This window comes from Elephas maximus, chromosome 4 (assembly GCF_024166365.1).
Source record: "Elephas maximus indicus isolate mEleMax1 chromosome 4, mEleMax1 primary haplotype, whole genome shotgun sequence".
Classification (NCBI taxonomy): Eukaryota; Metazoa; Chordata; class Mammalia; order Proboscidea; family Elephantidae; genus Elephas; species Elephas maximus.
In genome coordinates, this window is record NC_064822.1 from 148,314,001 (window position 1) to 148,335,759 (window position 21,759).

General features: G+C 36.3%; 1 protein-coding gene across 6 annotated transcripts in view; it reads left to right on the top strand.

Annotated features, from left to right (window-relative positions):
* The window catches only part of LRRIQ1 (leucine rich repeats and IQ motif containing 1), a 241,319-nt gene that overhangs the window by 198,465 nt on the left and 21,095 nt on the right, over positions 1–21,759 (top strand). For 5 of the 6 annotated variants that reach the window (XM_049883982.1, XM_049883981.1, XM_049883984.1 and 2 more), the window contains one exon: positions 16,722–16,842. In XM_049883982.1, coding sequence (XP_049739939.1) covers positions 16,722–16,842 — 121 coding nt within the window. Of the gene's footprint in view, positions 1–16,721; positions 17,036–21,759 lie in introns of those variants that run through there. The other variant, XM_049883985.1, reaches the window with a different exon arrangement.

Consider the following 21,759-nt stretch of genomic DNA (forward strand, 5'->3'; position numbering starts at 1 on the left):
GATATGTGATCTGCATATATACAATAGCTAATCATCTCAGTACATACAGAAAAGGTATTTCACAGAATTCAACACTCATTCATGATAAACACTCTTAGAAAATTCAGACTAGAGGAAACTTCCTCAACTGTATACTTAACAGTAAAATACTAAATATTTTCTACATAACATCAGGAACAAGACAACTAAATCTGACTGGAAAGGAAGACATAAAACTGTTATTTTGCAAGTGACATCATCTTGTACATAAAAATATTAAGAAATACACCAGAAGTATTAGAACAAATAAGTGAATTTACTTAGGGTGGCAGGATAAACATTAATATAAAAAATCTATTTCTACATATTAGCAACAAACTTTAGAAAAATTAAAAACAAATCCATCCACCAAAGAGTCAAGAATGAAAAACATTTAGGGATAAATGTTAATGTAAGATGTACATGGCCCTTACACTGATAATTACAAAATATTGCATAAAAAAAATTAAAGAGAGATACCATATTCATGGGCTGGAAGACTGAAGTAGTCAGATGACAATGCTCACCCAATGATCTGTAGATTTAATGCATTTCCAGAATGCTTTTTAGCAGAAATGGACAAACTGAGTTCATAATGTATGAAGAGATTCAAAGAACGTAGAATAGTCAATGCAATTTTGTAAAACAACAGAAGACTCATACTACCTAATTTCAAAACTTGCTACAAAGCCCAAGTAATCAAAGCTGTGTACTGTGTGTTATTGGCATATAGTATAATAAATCAATGGAAAATAATAGAGTCCATAAACATAACCCAACTTATAAGTTTAATTTTCTATGAAGGTGCCAAATAATTCAAGGAGAAAAGGAATAACCTTTTCAAAAAATGGTGCTGGACATCTAGCCATTTAATTAAAAAAAAAAAAAAAATTGACTCCTACTTTTCTCCTTATACAGAACTTAATATAACATGAATATTGTCATGGATTGAATTGTGTCCCCAAAAATATGTGTATCAATTTGGTTAGGGCATGATTCCCAGTGTTGTATAATTCTCCACCATTTTGTCATCTGATATGATTTTCCTATGTGTTGTAAATCCCCCCTCTATGATGTTAATGAGGAGGATAGGTGTCAGTTATGTTAATGAGGCAGGACTCAGTCTACAAGATTGGCTTGTGGTCTTGAGCCAATTTCTTTGGGTATAAAAGAAAGAAGCAAGCAGGGAGACAGGGGGACCTCATACCACCAAGAAAGCAGTGTTGGGAGCAGCGCCTGTCTTTTGGACCCAGGGTTCCTGCATGGAGAAGCTCCCAGTCCAGGGGAAGATTGAAGACAAGGACCTTCCTCCAGAGCTGACAGAGAGAGAAAACCTTCCTCTGGAGCTGATGCCCTGAATTTCAACTTCAAGCCTATTAGACCATGAGAAAACAAAATTCTCTTTGTTAAAGCAGCACTAGATAACTAGCTATGCCAAGAAGTATGGAAGACAGCTTTCTGGCTAGCTGACTGGAAGAGATCCATATTTATGCCTATTCCCAAGGAAGGTGATCCAACCAAATGTGGAAATTATAGAACAATATCATTAATGTCGTATGCAAGCAAAATTTTGCTGAAGATCATTCAAAAATGGTGCAGCAGTATATCAACAGAGAACTGCCAGAAATTCTGCCAGTTTCAGAAGAGGATGTATGTCAGATGGATCCTGGTTGAAAGCAGAGAATACCAGAAAGATTTTATTGACTATGCAAAGACATTCGACTGTGTGGATCATAACAAATTATGGATAACATTGCAAAGAATGGGAATTCCAGAACACTTAATTGTGCTCATGAGGAACCTTTACATAGATCAAGAGGCAGTTGTTTGGACAGAACAAGGGTATACTGATTGGTTTAAAGTCAGGAAAGGTGTGCGTCAGGTTGTATTCTTTCACCATACCTATTCAATCTGTACACTGAGCAAATAATACGAGAAGCTGGACTGTATGAAGAAGAACAGGGCATCAGGATCAGAGGAAGACTCATTAACAACCTGTGTTTTGCAGATGGCACAGCCTTGCTTGCTGAAAGTGAAGAGGAATTGAAGCACTTATTAATGAAGATCAAAGACCACAGCCTTCAGTATGGATCGCACCTCAACATAAAGAAAACAAAAATCCTCACAAGTGGACCAATGAACAACATCATAATAAACAGAGAAAAGATTGAAGTTGTCAGGGATTTCATTTTACTTGGATCCACAATCAACAGCCATGGAAGCAGCAGTCAAGAAATCAAAAGATGCATTGCATTGGGTAAGTCTGCTGCAAAGGGCCTCTTTAAAGTGTTGAAGAGCAAAGATGTCACCTTGAAGACTAAGGTGCGCCTGACCCAAGCCATGGTATTTTCAATCGGATCATATGCATGTGAAAGCTGGACAATGAATAAGGAAGACTGAAGAAGAATTGATGCCTTTGAATTGTGGTGTTGGCCAGGAATATTGAATATGCCATGGACTGCCAAAAGAACGAACAAATCTGTCTTAGAAGAAGTACAACCAGAATGTTCCTTAGAAGCAAGGATGGTGAGACTGCATCTTACATACTTTGGACATGTTGTCAGGAGGGATCAGTCCCTGGAGAAGGACATCATGCTTGGCAGAGTACAGGGTCAGCGGAAAACAGGAAGACCCTCAACGAGGTGGATTGACACCGTGGCTGCAACAATGAGCTGAAGCATAGCAGCGATTGTGAGGGTGGCTCAGGACTGGGCAATGTTTCATTCTGTTGTGCATAGGGTCGCTATGAGTCAGAACTGACTCAACAGCACCTAACAACAACAACAGATAACTAAGACAAATATAAACCTAAAATGTAAAAGCTAAAAATTAAAAAAAATCTTTTGAAATATGTCTTAGTCATCTAGTGCTGCAATAACAGAAATACTACAACTGGATGGCTTTAACAAACTAAGGGTACTTTTAAAAGCGTAAACAAAAGAAAGAAAAAAAGTAAATTGCACTTAAACAAATTTAAATCGTTTGCCCTTAGATATCAGAAAATGAAAAGTCAAATCAAATACTCAAAAATTTATTCATATTTATTCTACCGCCTCTTCTTTCTCTCCACATAAACATGCACCCGCACACATACACTTGATGAGGGACTCCCATGTTCAATAATACAAAGACAAACAACCCAAGTTATAAAAAAAACAATAGATTTAAGAAACCTACAAAGATAATTTGACTTTTCTGTGAGCATATTGCTGTTCTTGTTAGTTGCCCTCGAGTCGGCTCCAACTCATGGCAACCCCATGAAAAACACAATGAAACATTGCTCAGTACTGCACCATTTCCACGAACATTGGTATGCCCGAGTTCATTATTGTGGCCACAGTGTATTTTGAGTGTCTTCCAAAACTGGGGGCTCATCTTCTAGTGCTACATTAGACACTATTTGATTTTTGATCCATAGGTTTTCATTGGCTAATTTTCAAAAGCAGATGTCCAGGCCTTTTTTCCTAGCCTGTTTTCATCTGGAAGCTCCACTGAAACCTGTCCACCATGGGTGATATTTGAAATACTGGTGACATAGCTTCCAGAATCATAGCAGCATGCACACCACTAAAGGAACACAAACTAACAGACAGATGGTGGAATAAGCATATTAATACTGATGAAAATGACAACAGGATACTGCTACGTAGCCCCTGTTGTTGTTGTTAAGAGCTGTTGAGTTGGTTCCTACTCATAGCGATTCTATGTACAACAGAACGAAACACTGCCTGGTCCTTCGCCATCCTCAAAATTGTTGCTGTGTTTGAGCCCATCTTTGTAGCCACTGTGTCAGTTCATCTTGTTGAGGATCTTCCTCTTTTTCACTGACCCTCCACTTTACCAAGCATGATGTCCTTTTCTAGGAACTGGTCTTTCCTGATAACATGTCCAAAGAACCTGAAAGGAAGTCTCACCACCCTCACTTCTAAGGAGCATTCTAGCTGTACTTCTTCCAAGACACATTTGTTCCTTCTTCTGCCAGTCCATAGTATATTCAATATTATTTACCAACACCATAATCCAAAGGCATCAATTCTGCTTTGGCCTTCCTTATTCATTGTCCAGCTGTCATGTGCTTATAAGATGATTTAAAATTCTATGGCTTGGGTCAGGTGCATATTAGTCCTCAAGGTGATAAGTTCACTTTTTAACACTTTAAAGATGTCTTTTGCAGATCTGCCCAATGTCGTTTGATTTCTTGACTGCTGCTTCTATGAGCGTTGATTGTGTGAACCCAACTAAAATGAAATCCTTGACAACTTCAATCTTTTCTCCATTTATCATGACGTTGCTTATCTGTCCAGTTGTGAGAATTTTTGTTTCCTTTTTGTTGAGGTGTAATCCACACTGCAGGCTGTAGTCTTTGATCTTCATCAGCAAGTGCTTGAAGTCCTCTTCACTTGCAGCAAGCAAGATTGTTTCATCTGGATATCATAGATTCTTAAGAAGTCTTCCTCCAATCCTAATGCTGCATTCTTTTTCATATATTCCAACTTTTTGGATTATTTGCTCAGATATTGTTGCTAAATTGTTAGGTGCCATCGAGACGGTTCCGACTCATAGCGACCCTGTGTACAATAGAACGAAACACTGCCCGACCCTGTCCCATCCTCAAAATCTTTCCTGTGCTTGAGCTCATTGTTGCAGCTACTCTGTCAATCCATCTCATTGAGGGCCTTCCTCCTTTTTGCTGACCTTCTACTTTACCAAGCATGATGTCCTTCCCCAGGGACTGATCTCTCCTGACAACATGTCCAAAGTATGTAAAACGTAGTCTCGCAGTCCTTGCTTCTAAGGAGCATTCTGGTTGTACTTCTTCCAAGACAGATTTGTTCATTCTTTTGGCAGTTCATGGTATATTCAATATTCTTCACCAACACCGTAATTCAAAGGTGTCAATTCTTCTTCAGTTCCTTGTTCATTGTTCAGCTTTCGCATGTATATGACACAATTGAAAACACCATGGCTTGGGTCAGGCACACTTTAGTCTCCAAGGTGACCTTTTTGCTTTTTAACACTTTAAAGAGACCTTTTGCCACAGATTTGCCCATTGCAATGTGTTTTTTGGTTTCTAATTTCATGGGTGTTGATTGTGGACCAAAGCAAAATGAAATACTTGGCAATTTCAATCTTTTCTGAGTTTATTAAGATGTTGCTCATTGGTCTAGTTGTGAGGATTTTTGTTTTCTTTATGTTGAGGTGTAATCTATACTGAAGGCTGTGGTCTTTGATCTTCATCAGTAAATGTTTGAAGTCCTCTTCACTCTCAGCAAGTAAGGTTGTGTCATTTCCATAACACAGGTTGTTAAGGAGTCTTCCTCCCATCCTGAAGCCCCCTTCTTCTTCATATAATCCAGCCTCTCGGATTATCTAGTCAACATACAGATTGAATAAGTATAGTGAAAGGATACAACCCTGATACATACCTTTCCTGACTTTAATCACGCTGTATACACCCTTGTTCTGCTCTAGCAACTGCCTCTGCATCTATGTACAAGTTCCTAATGAGCACAATTAAGTGTTCTGAAACATCCCATTCTTTGCAATGTTATCCATAATTTGTTATGATCCACACAGTCAAATGCCTTTTCACAGTCAATAAAACACAGGTAAACATCTTTCTGGTATTCTCTGCTTTCAGCCAGAATCCATCTGACACAACAATGATATCCTCTTCTAAACAGGCTTGAATTTCTGGCAGTTCCCTATCAATGTACTGCTGCAGCCACTTTTGAATGATCTTTAGCAAAATTTTACTTGCCTGAGATATTAATGATATTGTTTGATAATTTCCTGATTTGGTTGGGTCACCTTTCTTTGGAATAGGATAAATATAGATCTCTTCCAGTCAGTTGGCCAGGTAGCTCTCTTCCAAATTTCATGGCATAGATGAATGAGCACTTCCAGCACCGCATCCCATTGTTGAAACATCTCAATCGGTATTCTGTCAGTTCCTGGAGCCTTGTTTTTTTTCCAATTCCTTCAGTGCAGCTTGGACTTCTTCCTTCAGAACCATCAGTTCCTGATCATATGCTTCTTCCTGAAATGGTTGAAAGTCGACCAGTTCCTTTTGGTATAGTGACTGTGTGCATTCCTTTCACCTTCTTTTGATACCTCCTGCATCGTTTAATGTTTTCCCAATAGAAGCCTTCAATATTGCAACTTGAAGCTTAAATTTTTTCTTCAGGTCTTTCAGCTTGAGAAATGCTGAGTGTGACCTTTCCTTTTTGTTTTCTAACTCCAGGTCTATGCACATGTCATCATAATACTTTAATTCATTTTCTCGAGCTGCCCTTTGAAATCTTCTTTTCAGCTCTTTTACTTCATCATTTCTTCCTTTCCTTTTAGCTATTCAGCATTCAAGAGCAAGTTTCACAGTCTCTTCTAACAATTATTTTTGTCTTTTCTTTCTTTCCTGCCTTTTTAATGATCTCTGGCTTTGATCATGTACTATGTCATGTCATTCCACAACTTGTCTAATCTTCAATCATTAGTGCTTGTCTTGGTCATCTAGTGCTGCTATAACAGAAATACAGTAAGTGGATGGCTTCAACAAACAGAAGTTTATTCACTCACAGTTGGGTAAGCCAGAAGTCCAAATTCAGGTCGTCAGCTCCAGGAGCAGGCGTTTTCTGTTGGCTCTGGAGGAAGGTCCTTGTCATCAATCTTTCCCTGGACTAGGAGCTTCTCTGTGCAGAAACACAAGGTCCAAAGGATGCACTCTGTTCACAGTGCTTCTTTCTCGGTGGTATGAGGTCCCCAACTCTCTGCTTGCTTCTCTTTCCTTTTATTTCTTGTAAGATAAAAGGTGGTACAGGCCATACCCCAGGGAAACTTCCTTTACATTGGCTCAGGGATGTGACCTGAGCAAGGGTGTTAAATTCCACCTTAATCCTCTTTAGCCACAGGCAAAGATTATAATTTATAAAAAAAACCAAAAAACCTTATAATTTATAACACATGGGAAAATCACAAAATGAAAGACAACCACACATAGCCTAACCAAGTTGACACATATTTTGGGGGGACACAATTCAATCCATTACACTCCATCCTTTGACCCCCCAAAATTCATGTCCTTGCTACGTATAAGAAACATTCACCCCATCATATCATGCCAAGAGCCTTAAATCGACTTCAAGTCCGAAATCCAAAAATTTCCTCTTCGTCTGTGAAATCTAGAATACAAATCATCTGCTTTCAAAGTACAATGGCAGAGTAGGTACAAGCTAGACATCTCCATTACAAATGGGAGAAATTGGAGGGAAAGCAAGTCAGAAAAACACATCATGTTAGTCTTCAAAGCTTTGCAGATAATTCTGTGTTTTCCGACACCATTTACACATTGGCCCTGACCTCCAGACTCTAGGTATTGGCCATACTCTCCAGATTCTGAGTGGAGGCCTTTAGGCTTTGGGCTTCAAGTCTGCCTTCCAGGCCCACTGCAAGGGCAACTCTGCTCCCTTGGCTTTAGGCGAAGCATTCTCCTGGTCCATCTGAGTGGCAAATCCACCCTTAGAAACACCAGAGGTCATGGCCCCACCCTTTGAAATCTCAGAGATTGTGGCCATACCTTTTGAGACTGAGGAAGCTCACCTCTTCTGTTCCTTGGCCTCTCCGCCCTCAGGCCTCCACCCTGCATCTGCCCTGCTGGGGCAATTGCTCCAAAACTCAGTAGCTCCACTGATAAATGCCTGGAGCCACCTTACTCTGCCAGGAAAACTGCACACAGGCACTCAGCTCTCTTGCTCCATGGGTTGGCAAGCCTAGCTCCACCGATAAGTACCCAGAGGCACCCCCCCCCCCAGCCAGGAAGCCTTCTGTGCACAGGTACTCAGCTCTTTCACTCCGTGGGTCAGCTCCAGCACTGTCTGGCGCTGGTCTCTGGTTCTGCTGCTGCAATTCAATCCATTACAGTGTTTGGTGTGTCAAATCTATGCTTAAGATGGTCTCTTAATTCAGGTGGGATATACTCAAGGTCATACTTTGGTTCTCGTGGACTTGTTCTAATTTTCTTCAGCTTCAACGTGAACTTGCATAGGAGCAATTGATATTCTGTACCACAGTCAGCCCCTGGTGTAGTTCTGACTGATAATGTTGAGTTTTTCCATCTTCTCTTCCCACAAATGTAGTTCATTTGATTCCTGTGTCCACGTATATAGTCTCCAATGAGGTCCACGTATATAGTCTCCATTTATGTTGTTTAAAAAAGGTATTTGCAATGAAGAAGTCCTTGTCTTGCAAAATTCTATCATGCGATCTCCAGTATCATTTCTATCATTGAGGCCATATTTTCCAATTACCAATCCTTCTTCTTTGTTACCAACTTTCAGATTCCAATCACCAGTAATTACCAATGCATCCTGATTGCATGTTCAATCAATTTCAGACTGCAGAAGTTGGTAAAAAATCTTCAGTTTCCTCATGTTTGGCCTTAGTGATTGGTATGTGAATTTGAATAACACTCATATTAACTGGTCGTCCTTGACAGCCTTGTACTTCAGGATAGATCTTGAAATGTTCTTTTTGATGGTGAATGCAACTCCATTCCTCTTCAAGTTATCATTCCTGGCATAGTAGACCATATGATTGTCTGAGTCAAAAAGGCCAATACCAGTCCATTTCAGCTCACTAATTAATGCTCATGATCTCTATGTTTATGCATTCCATTTCATTTTTGATTTCCAATTTTCCTAGATTCATACTTCATACATTCCATCTATATTAGTGGATGTTTGCAACCTTTTCTTCCCATTTTGAGTTGTGCCACACCAGCAAATGAAGGTCCCAAAAGCTTCTCTCCATCTGCATCATTAAGATTGACTCTACTTTGGAGAGTCTACTCTTCCCCAGTCATCTTTTGAGCACCTTCCAACCTGAGGGACTCATCTTCTGGCTCTATATCAGATAATGTTCTGCTACTATTCATAAGATTTTCACTGACTAATTCCTTTCAGAAGTAGACCTCCAGGTCCATCTTCCTAGTCTGTCTTAGTCTGGAAACTCAGCTGAAGCCTGTCTGCTGTGGATGACCCTGCCAGTGACATAGCTTCAAGCATCACAACAACACATAAGCCCCCACAGTATGACAAACTGACAGACATGTCGGGGTTGCTCAGCATACAGACTGAATAAATATAGTGAAAGGATAGAACTATGATGCATATGTTTCCTGATATTAAACCATGCAGCATTCCATTGTTCCGTTCAAATAACTGCCTGTTGGTACAGGTTCCTCATGAGCACAACTAAGTGTTCTGGAATTCCCATTCTTCACAATGTTATCCATAATTTATTATGACCCACACAGTCAAATGCTTTTGGATAGTCAATAAAACACAAGTAAACATCTTTCTCTTTTCAGCCAAGATCGTTCTGACTTCAGCAATGATATCCCTCATTCCATGTCTTCTTCTGAATCCAACTTGAATTTCTGGCTGTTCCCTGCTGACATATTGTTGCAAGCATTTTTAAATTATCTTCAGTATTATTTTACTCACATGTAATACTAATGATATTGTTTGATAATTTCTACACTTGGTTGGATCACCTTTCTTTGCAATAGGCACACGTATGTATCTCTTTCAGTTGGTTGATCAGGTAGTTGTATTCCAGATTTCTTTTCAAAGATGAATGAGCACATCCAGCGTTACGTCACAGCCCCTAGGGTGGTTAAAATTCAAAAGCCTGACAACACAATTTGGGCAAAGATGTGGAATAACTGGAACGCTCATACATTGTTGGTGGAGTCAATAATGTTGCAACCACTTTGGAAAATAGGTAGTTGCTTGTAAAGTTACATGTATTTCTGCCCTTTTACTTATTAATTCTACTCCTAGGTACTTACCCAAGGAAATGAAAATATATCTCCACGTCAAGACTTTTACACAAATGTACATAGCAACTTTATTCATAAAGGCCAAAAACTGCAAACAACTTAAATATTTTATCAGTAGAAGAATGAATAAACAAACTGTGGTATATTCTTATAATGGCATACCTGTTAAAAAGAAAGAAATGAGCTCTGTATACACACAGGTCTGTGTATGAATATAAAAAAAATACAGGAAGTAAAAGAAGCCAGATACAAAAAGAATACATACTTCCTGATTTTGTTTATATTAAATTATAGAACAGGGAAAACTAGCCTATCCAATGATGAAAAAATCAGAAAAGTAGTTGTTTCTGAGGTCAGATTACTGGAAGAGGTCACAAAGGAACAATATCAAAAGTTGTGTCAGAAATAATTGATCTGAACAGGCTAATTAGAAAAAGAGTAAAAAGGGAAAATTTACATGGCAAATATGCACAGGAAAATATATTAAACATCATTGATCACTAGTGAAATGCAAATTAATGCCATGATGAGATACTACTCTACACCTAAGAGAGTGATTAAAATAAAAAATACTGCCAATACCAAGGGTTAGTGAGGATGTATAGCAACTGGATCTCTCATACAAATCCTGGGAGGAATGGTAGAGCCACTCTGGAAAACAATTTGACAGTCTCTTGTAAAATTAAATATACACTTACTATATCACCCAATAATCCTACTTATAGGCATTTTTCCTAGAGAAATGAACTTATGTTCATACAAAAACCTCATAGAAGTTTTATTTTTAATAACCCAAAGCTGGAAACAACCCACATCCCATTCAGCATCTGAAATGATAAACCAGAGGTGATACATACATACAATTGGATATACAATAAAAAGCAATAAATAGGAACAAACTATTGATATATACAAAAACTTCCATGGATCTCAAGAGCATTATTTGAGTGAAAAAGTCAATTTCAAAAGGCTATGTGCCATATAATACTATTTACATAACATTCTCAAACTGACATAGTGATGGAGCACTAATCAATGGTTGCCAGTAATTAGGCTGGGGAGAGGGTGTGACTGGAAAGGGTGAGCAAGACAGAGTCTTTGCAACAACGGAATCGTTCCGTATCCTGATTGTGGTAGTAGTTACATGATGACATATACTAAATTCACTGCCATTGAGTCAATTTCCACTCAGCGACCCTGTAAGGCAGAGTAGAACTGCCCAACAGGGTTTACAAATCTGTAAATATTTACAGAAGCAGACTGCAACATCCAGTGGAGCAGCTGGTGGATTTGAACCACTGACCTTAAAGACTGGACAATGAATAAGGAAGATGGAAGCAGAATTAACGCCTTTAGATTATGGTATTGATGAAGAATATTGAATATACTATGAACTGCCAAGAGAATGAACAAATATATCTTGGAAGAAGTACAGCCAGAATGCTCTTTAGAAGCAAAGATGCGAGACTACCTCTCACGTAGTTTGGACGTGTTATCAGGAGGGATCAGTCCCTGGAGAAGGACATCATGGTTGGTGAAATAGAGGGTCAACAAAAAAGAGGGAGACCTGCAATAAGATGGATTGACACAGTAGCAGCAACAGTGGGCTCAAGCATAGAAACAATCATGTGGGTGGCACAGGACTGGGCACTGTTTGTACCTAGGGTTGTACCTAGGGTTGCTATGAGTCAGAACCAACTTGATGACACCTAACAACAACAACAGATAACTAAGAAGACAGTGTGGATTTTTCCCAGCTGACAACCTAAGGAGGGGTTATAGTTATACAACTGAGTGCTGTGTATTATTTCATCACTTTAACTCTGCCACTTATCAGCCTTGGGGAGGTGTGGTAGTTTCTTCCTGAAGCCTAAAAATACCAACGAAAGGGATGATTAGGAAAAAAACTATAGCCATATGGGCTGTCCAAAGGACTGTCTCCTTTCAACTATGGTTATGTAAGATGTTATCACTGGCACAAAGTGCACGTAGAGAACACAGAAAACTCTCGGTACCATTTTTTGCAACTTCTATAAGAGTTTAAAAATTAGTTCAAAATAAAATATTTTAAAAATGATTGAAATGCACGTTTAAGGTCTATGCATTTCTTTGTATGTAAACCGTATCTCTATAAAAATTTTAAAGTGCCTTCCACACCGACATAGGTTATGTAATAACAAGGCACAGGAAGTTAAAAAATTTTAAAATTCCTCATATGTCTAGAAATAGTGCAAACAGTGATGTAGTATGTTCATACCTGTACTCGTTGCTGTCCAGTAGATTCCTACGAATAGCAAACCTATATGACAAAGCAGAACTGTCCCATAGGGTTTCCAAGGAGCAGCTGGTGGATTTGAACAGCAGACCTTTTGGTTAGCAGCCAAGCTCTTAACCACTGTGCCAATAGTATATGCAATAGTTTGTATATTATTTAATCAGTTAAAGTCAATGAACAAAATCTAGATCTCACAGTTATAATGTACAGTGAAAAAAGAAAGCTGTAGGAAAAAAGATGCCGCTTACATTAATTTTGATTACAATAATCTAAATTTCTTCCAATGTATATGTACTAAACCTGCAAGGTTAGCTTGTAAGGGGACTTCATCTTTATAACATTTTATTTCCCTTTTTAAAAATCTGGGTAATAAGTATACAGATGTTTATCATTCTGGATGCTATTTTCTATCTTTTTTACTGCTCAAAATACAAATTTTTTAAATAAATATTTAATAAAATCCTTATGAAAAAGGCAGATTATAATGTAGAAAGTAACCTTGGGAAAGGAAAGAAGAACTTCATGTTCTTTATTAAATGAAAGAAAATGTGTATTTTTCATTAAGTTCCCAGATCCTTGGAAAGTTCTGCTCCCAAATTCAGACCCTCATTTCATTGTCAAACTATGGGGAAAATATTATAAACCTTGTAGGTGGGACTGTGAAGGACATCTGTTCAGAAAACAGAGACCTAGGACAGCCTTGAAAAATTGCTATTTAATAAATATTTACTGTTGAGTCCAATATTAATTGTTGTTGTTGTTAAGGCCTGTTGAGTCGTTTCTACTCAAAGTGACCCTATGTACTACAGAACCAAACACTGCTGAGTCTTGGGCTATCCTCACAATCATTATGCTTAAGCCCGTTGTTGCAGCTACTGTGTCACTCTATCTCGTTGAGGCTCTTCATTTTTAATGCTGACCGTTTACCTTACGAAGCATGATGTCCTTCTCCAGGGACTGGTCCCTCCTGATAACATGTCCAAGTATGTGAGACGTAGTCTTGCCATCCTTGCTTCTAAGGAGCATTCTGGCTGTACTTGTTTCAAGGCAGATTTGTTCCTTCTTTTGGCGGTCCATGGTATATTCAATATTCTTCCCCAACACAATAATTCAAAGGCTTTGATTCTTCTTTGGTCTTCCTTATTCATTGTCTAGCATTTGCGTGGGTATGAGGCAATTGAAAACACCATGGCTTGTGTCAGGTACACCTTATTCTTCAAGGTGACATCTTTGCTTTTTAACACTCTAAAGAGATCTTTTGCAGCAGATTTGCCTAATTTAATGAGTCATTTGATTTCTTGACTGCTGCTTCCGTGGGCACTGATTGTGGATCCAAGTCAAATGAAATCCTTGACAACTTCAATCTTTTCTCTATTTATCATGGTATTGTTTATTGGTCCAGTTGTGAGGACTTTTGTTTTATGTTGTGGTGTAATCCATACTGAAGGCTGTGGTCTTTGATCTTCATCAGTAAGTAAGTGCTTCAAGTCCTCTTCATTTTCAGCAAGCAAGGTTGTGTCATCTGCATAATGTAGGCTGTTAATGAGCCTTCCTCCGATCCTTAGGGCCCATTCCTCTTCATATAGTCCAGCTTCTTAGAATATTTACTCAGCATACAGATTACATAAGTGTGGTGAAAGGATACAACTCTGTTGCATGCCTTTCCTGACTTTAAATCATGCAGTATATCCCCTTGTTCTGTTTGAAAGAATGCCTCTTGATCTATGTACAGGTTCCTCATGAGCAAAATTAAGTGTTCTGGAATTCGCATTCTTCACAATGGTATCCAAATTTTTTATGATCCACACAGTCAAATGCCTTTGCATAGTAAATAAAATACAGATAAACATCTTTCTGGTATTCTCTGCTTTCAGACAGGATCCATTTGACATCAGCAGTGATGTCCATGGTTCCATGTCCTCTTCTGAATTCAACTTGAGTTTCTGGCAGTTTTCTGTCTGTCAATGTACTGCTGCAGCCACTTTTGAATGATCTTCAGCAAAATTTAACTTGCATTTACTGTTAATGACATTGTTTGATAATTTCCACGTTCAGTTGGATCACCTTTCTTTGGAATAGGCGTAAATAGGGATCTCTTCCAGTCAGTTAGCCAGGTAGCTGTCCTCCAAATTTCTTGCCATAGACAAGTGAGGACTTTCAGCGCTGTATCCATTTATTGGAACATCTCAGTAGGTATTCCGTCAATTCCTGGAGCCTTGTTTTGGCCAATGCCTTCAGTGCAGCTTGGACTTCTTGCTTCGGTGCCATCATATCCTGATCATATGCTACCTCCTGAAATGGTTGAATGTCAACAATTATTTTGGAATTGGAATATTAATTAGGAAAGTCTTATCTGAAACTAACTCAAGGCTTTATTGTGTTATAACCATACCAAAAACAAAACCAAACGCGTTGCCATATAGTTGATTCTGACTCATAAGACCTTATAGGACAGAGTAAACTGACCCAAAAGGTTTCCAAGGAGTGGCCGGTAGATTCCAACTTCAGACCTTTTGGATAGCAGCTATGGCCCTTAACCACTGTGCCACCAGGGCTCCGTTAAGAATTAAACATTAATTTTTGCAGAAGTGTTAAAGTTTTCAGTTTGCTTCAGGCTTTATGTATATCCATTTTGCATGGTATAGAAGAAAATATTTTTTTTCTTTATGTTTTCTCTATTTGTTAACACTGAGGGGAAGGATGATATTCAGCGTAAAAGCCAGTGTTTTCAGAAATAGAATCTGAATATTTATACATATGTGACTGTGCCATCTATACTGACAGACATATGACTAACCCATTTATGTTTCTAGGTTTGCACGGAAGCTTCCAGCTGGCACCATTTTGAAATTGTATATTCTTGTTAAATTTCACTTCTGTAATAGATTGCTTATTATAATCTGACCTAAATAGTTACTGACATTGTTTCCTATCTTGAATGAAATAAATCTTTGAATGTTAATGACTTAGATGATAATGAGATATTGGGAAGACATATGTTCACAAATGTTTTCTTGACCTATAGATATCATCTTTTTGGGGGGACAGTGAGATTTCTACTTTCTAAATATGTATAGTGAAAGTATGTAATCAATTTAAGACAATTTTTTTTTTTTTTTTAATTCAAGGCTTATATTTAAAGTGTCTTTGGCCCCAAGAGAGTTTCCTATATGGTTAACATGTTTTTCTCACCAAAATGGTGGTACTGCTTTGGCATTTTCCTATTATTCTTGACTACTATTATTATTTTTCAGTCTTAGTATTAATGAAGCTGTTCTAATGGGAACGTTAGACACATACTCTTGTGTACTAGTTGAAATAAATAGAAAGAATGCGTAGTTTTTCATATTAATCACAAGTGTAAATTGGAAGCGAGTTTATATTTATTTCATTTTAAACAGTTTCAACTAAGATTTTTTGCCACTGAAATTGTATCACTTAGCCAGGTACATCAAAAAGTGACTTACTTATAAAATGGCTTCTGTTTTGAAGTCAGCAGTAGTGACACTTGCTTACTTAACAATGAGAAATTCATGTGTGTGTGTGGGTGGGAAAAGGTGGGAAGGGGGATGTGAAGAAGAGGGGTGAGAGTCTGAATTTGCTAAAGGATAATCTTTAGGTTCTGGTTCTATAAGTTTTTATACCACATCGTATGGGATAGCCTTTAACCACAGTGGTTGTCTTATGGCTTTATTTCACTGTATTTAAATTTTTATCACATTTAACATTAATGACTATATTTTCTCATAGGCTTTTAAGCATAATGTGGTTTAGGTTAAGTGCTAGCTAGTTAGAGGCTGCTTTGCTTTCCATCATAACATTTTTCCCTACTTCTAGGTTGAATCCTGATAAATTCTTACTTAAAGGTATTAGACATTATGTAAAATAATATTTTATAAGAAGGAAGTGATTCTTCAAATAAAGGTCATTCCAAGAGAGTGATAAATTTTAAAGACAGTTTTAGATGAGATATATGATCTAATTTTTATGTCCTTAAAATAATATGTCTTGAAATTTCTATATATTTACCATTACCCCCAAATTAAACTTAGTGTATAATATTTTTGTATTTATAATGGTTGTGATGAGAAGGTGTTGTTCTGTGATTTTGTAGTGTACAAATATGTGATAAAAGACATTTCGGGAGGTTTTAATGATCAGAATAATACTTATAAGTGATAAAATATAAATATGTGATAAAATAAATATTTGATAAAATAATCCAATATGACATTTCTAACATTCAATTAAGAATTAAATTATATACTGGTAGATAAATGATGCTAAGATGTTTAAAATTTCATCAGCTGTCTTTAAGATTGATTTTCATCACAATTACTGTACTAAAATGTTTTCTTTTGTTGTACAGAATCAAATAGCAAATCTCAATTTTAAAATCGGCTCTTATTTGCAAAAAATGCTTTGACATAGTGCATTTGTTCTGCCTGGGCAGCAATAAAGGATTGTGGTATCATTTTGAAGAAGGTTGTTTGACAGAGCCTATTTGTTTATTTGGGGTAATGTGAGCTGCATTCAGAAAATGCCATATTTTGTTTCATGATTGTATACATTCTCTCCCATCGCTCCCAGGCAAGACTTGTAAGCAGAGAAGACAGGGATTTAGACCTTTCTTCCATGACCAGTGGAAGTGCTTTGTCTGTGAATAGAGAAAAAAAAAATCAAGCACCCAGACACTCAGCGGGATCTTCAAGTAAGTTGTGGTTTCCTTCAGAATTAATTTAGAAATCACAAATGAATTGATGGGACCTAAATGCAAATAAGCATTCTTTTACAGATGGGGCTGGGATGCCTGCAACCAAAACTGCCCAAAAATGTGCGTTTGGATTTTTTTCTCTTTCTTTAAATGCCTTCTTTTGATATAAACAAATTAAATTATTTCTAAAATTAACAGCATCAGTTTTTCTTTTAATTGTATTCTGTGATTTATTTTCCTCCCAGTGGATCATATTGAATTCTTTTATCATTTATTTCTAAAAGAAATATTTAAGGTAATGGTAAAAAGTCGGATTTATATATCAAAGTAGTGTATTTTGGCTTTCTGTCATTGATTTAATAGATATTGTAGTTAGTAGTTAAACTTAATTTTTTAAGGAAACTTTTTTAGAAAGCAGAAGTTTAGATAATAATATTATACTGTCACAAAGCCATGCTTTTCAAAACTATCCCCATGGAGTAGTTGACAGTTTGGTTAGGTTTAGTTATAATGACTTTTTGTATTTGTAAACCCATCACACACATCTATCCTTTAATTTGAGGAGAAAACAGTTCTCTTCAAAAAATAAATATATCATGATTTTAACAACGATTACGTTGGAACCTATTTTTTCAAAGTCTTCATTTAACTTGTACCCTAAACATTTTGAAGAGTCTTTTAAAATGTTATAGTATATTAACATAAAATGTATTTTATCTGATATCATATTATTCGTTTCCCCCAAAGCATATTAAACCTCAAAGTAACTTAAACTTTATCAGAAGTACTAGGTTATTCTTGAAAAAGCTTCATTATTCATTGATAATATAGTTATATACATACAAAGCCAATATTTGGTTGATTGTGAAAAATTCAGTCATTCAGGTTGTTCTTCAGATAATGGAAACCTTGAAATGATTCTCTGACATTCACTTTTCATACAGGTATCTGGCATTACTAGATTCCAGTCAGTTAAATCCAGTATTGTATTTAAGTTCATTTTGGTAAAATTTAACTTGCCTTTTGAAATAAAATGTTTAATGTGTCTAATTTAAAAATATTGCCAGGATTTCAAAGATTTCAGAGTGTTTGAGTTTTCCTTACTTGATTATATAATCTGATCTTTGAAATGTTACTCTAGTCAATATAGTTATAAAAGAAATGTTTTAGATTCATTTGCCTAAATAAAACTATTCAACTAATATGAATTTTCTTTTTTTAGCATAATGTGTTAATTAAATAAATTTTCAAAACATATCCTCTATTTCAGGAGGAATCAACCTGTCACTCATAATATTAAATACTGCTATTCATTTTATGTATTATTTATTACAAATTCATATAATATCACTGTGGAGTATTGCAGGTAAAAATAAATGAAACAAAACAAAAACACTGTTACTTTACAGAATAGGAAAGCTTTGTCTGTAATATGTCTTTCGAATGTTAATACATAAAGACCTCAATAGATGAGCAGCTATCCTGAAATGTCTAAGCTTTATTTCTGCGTATATGACACTGATTCATAGGTTTTAGAGTATACAAGGTTATATAGAGTTCATTCTTAAAAGCATTCTCTGAGAGAGTGAAATAATGATATTCTCCCTGTAATTCCAATTAGTTTTTAGTAAGTAACAGTAATGCAAAGGCTACTGATCTCTAAGTCCTCTTTACTAAATGGCAATATACCATAAACCACTTTGGATAAATAGCTTTTATAGGAGAATTATTACGAATAAAACACTACTTGCCTAAGTAGTTACTTAATTACTATAGCATTGGCATAATATAGTCATAAAGAGTGTGGGCTCTGAAATCAGTTTGCCTGCATTCAAATCATGACTCAGTTGCTTCATTCTTAAAATGGGAATGATACTAGAAGTATCTACCTTGTAGAGTTGTTGTGAGGATCAAATGTAGAATATTTAGCACAACATTTGGTACAAAATAAGCACTAAATAAATGTTCTTTATAATCAACCCTTATACATAGCTACAAATGAAGAATCAATTGAGCTAAGGTATTAAAATCTCCAGTATCTAGGAACATGGGCTAACTGGCTCAGCTCATAAGAAACCTACTTCTAATAATTGCTTGACTAAAAAACTTGGCATAGACTATTATTCTATAGAAATCCTTTGACTTCAAAATCCTTAGTTCCTAGCCCTCCGTAATGCCCTGGGTCAACCACTTACAGCTTTGGTATTTTGAAAGCTCTGTTTCCTCCAGTTCTCTCTCCCTCAAAACTTGTCACTTTATTAAAGCTAACATACTTCTTTTAGCTTTGCAAGCCAAATCTTGAGAGTAGTTTATTGGCTGCAGCTATAGAACTCTCTTTGCGCTTTTGAACTTTTAAAAATATTTCTCTTTCAATGCTGCTATAATATTATAATATGTATTCTTTGAAATTAGATAAACTCATGTCTGTGTAAGCTGTTGTGACCTTGGGTAAATTATTTAACCTCTATGAATGAGTTTACTTATCTGAAAAGTAAGAAAAAGAATGTTTACCTCATAGGATTTTCATGAGGAATAAATAAGCAAATGTATGTAAATTGTAAAGCTTGTGGTATACTTCTTAGCGTATAGTAAAAGCTTAAAGAATAGTTTCTTTGGTTTCACTGTTTGTTGTTGTAGTAGGCTTTATGTTGCTATTAATTTTAAAACAACCCCAAGGTAGAATTAACTTCCTTTTCTGTGTGTTAAAAGATTCAGAAAAAGATCAGAGTATTTTGAGCTAACTAACCATTTTTTTTTTTTTTAACCATTTCAAGCAGGATTTTTTTTTTTTCCTAGAGACTTGCCTAAACTTTCTGTCCCGTTTCTGTTAGGTCTTATCATTCTCTTACAATAGGCCAAGGTAGTGATCAGCTTACTAGCTTTCTAATTCATCTTATGGCTTAAAGGGAGATGAAAGGAGTCACATTTTCATTCAAACATTGCCATTTGTAAAATGAATATGCCAAGAGATTTTCTCATAAATTTAGGAAAAAAAATTTATTTCATTAATGGCTGTGGCTTTCTCAATTCATTTCCCCCATTAAATACAGAAATAAGTAATGGATTACAGTAGTAATAATTTTATTGCTATACATTTATAACTTTACAAACTTTTTAATTATCTTTTCTTGTTTATAATGATTATTTTTCTTTTACAGTTAACAGAAATGAGACTGAGGAAGTTTAACTAATTTGTCATTGGCACAAAAAAAACTAGCAGGAACTTGAAGTCAGCTTTTCTTACTCCAAATCCAGTGTTGCATTGCCTTTTACTCTTCCAAGGACTAAAACATGTAGCCTAGTTGGTAAAAAAAAAAAGTGAGAAAATAAACTAATGTAGCTCTTATCATTCATTCATTTATTCAAGGCCATTTTTTAATCATCACTCTATAACTGGGATTGGTTTCCAGTTGCCTCCTTCTGACCATTCCAGGACGTCCTCCATTTTAAAGTTAGCCAGGGATTGAGCATCAGCACTGCCTCTGTAATAGTCCCATAGTCAAGTTCTTCTTTTAACTTATCTAAAGTTCTTGCCAAATATAAGTCCATTTACTATGGTACTGAATTCTCTGAATATGGGAAAATGTTGTTTGGAAATAAGCAATTAATGTGGTTGAAGTGCACGATGCACTTGATTTGTACCTAGAATAACAATTGATATTTAAATAAGGAAAAAGGTGGAAGAAAGCCATCTCCACAAAGGCAAAGTGTAAAATATGAATATACATTTGTGAAACACTGAGAACACCAGTCTGTGTAGGTCAGAGGTTCAGCATACTAAAACAATGTAAAGTAAGACTGGAATAAAAATGAGGCTTAGTTTTAGATCTGTTTGGAAGTAAATTGGAGTTCTTAGACTTTTCTACTAACAAGGACTAACTGATGAAAACTGCTGAAAATAGTAGTGTTTTAAAAAGCTTAAAATCAACTGAGGAAAGGTATTACAAGTCTGTCCTAACAGTATGCACTACCTCCACTGTATTGACAGTGTAATTTTACAGTTCCTATAAAAAAAATATTACTTTTGGCTAGCAAAAGTGCAAAGTGAAATAATGTACTAGATGCCCAATAATACATACAGAGACTAAAGCAAATGGAAGTTTCAAAGATGGCCATTGAGGTTTACTCCAAATGGAACAAGCACATTCTAATAATATGATTTTAAATTTGGAAATCAAAATATTTTAGCATGTTGTATATACCCATTTATCTGTGTGTGTGTATATGTGCACATGTATGTGAATACCCAAGTTGTGCATAGGTGCAGCATATATACATAATATTCATTTATAACCCCACATTAAGTAAAGTTGAGAATTAAATATTATTGCATTTATCTGTGGATAAATATGTAAAACACATATCATGATAGCATGAAATCACATGCCTATCATGTGCAAAGCACTGCTACAGGCCACAATAAAGTAGAAAGGGGAATTGTATGTGTCTAGCAGAAGGTAAAATCTCTCTCAGAAGCACTAAACAGACTTCTTTCCAGATTTCATTGGCTACAACAGTGTCACACTAATTTAATATGCTATTGTTCATCTCCCTTGCTAGATTGTATCTTCCAGGAATACAGGGATCTTTGTCTGTTTTGTTTAATAAAGTATGGTAAGTAAAAAAAAGTACCTAGAACAAATCCCTGGTGCATGATAGGCCCTTTGATACATATTTGATGAATGAATAGATGGATGAATGAGTGAATGAATCATGGCTATGCTTTAGCTGTAGAAGGGCTAGGAAAGAGAGTCTACAGCATTTTCAGGCTCTGTAGTGGGAGGCAGGCTTTATTAACAAAGAAGAAGGATAGAAGTTTGACTGTTTGGTAAATATTCAACATCAGCCATAGCTACTAAGAGCACCTGACCTGTCCAAAATACTGGTATTATAAGCATTACAGAGTACAATCTA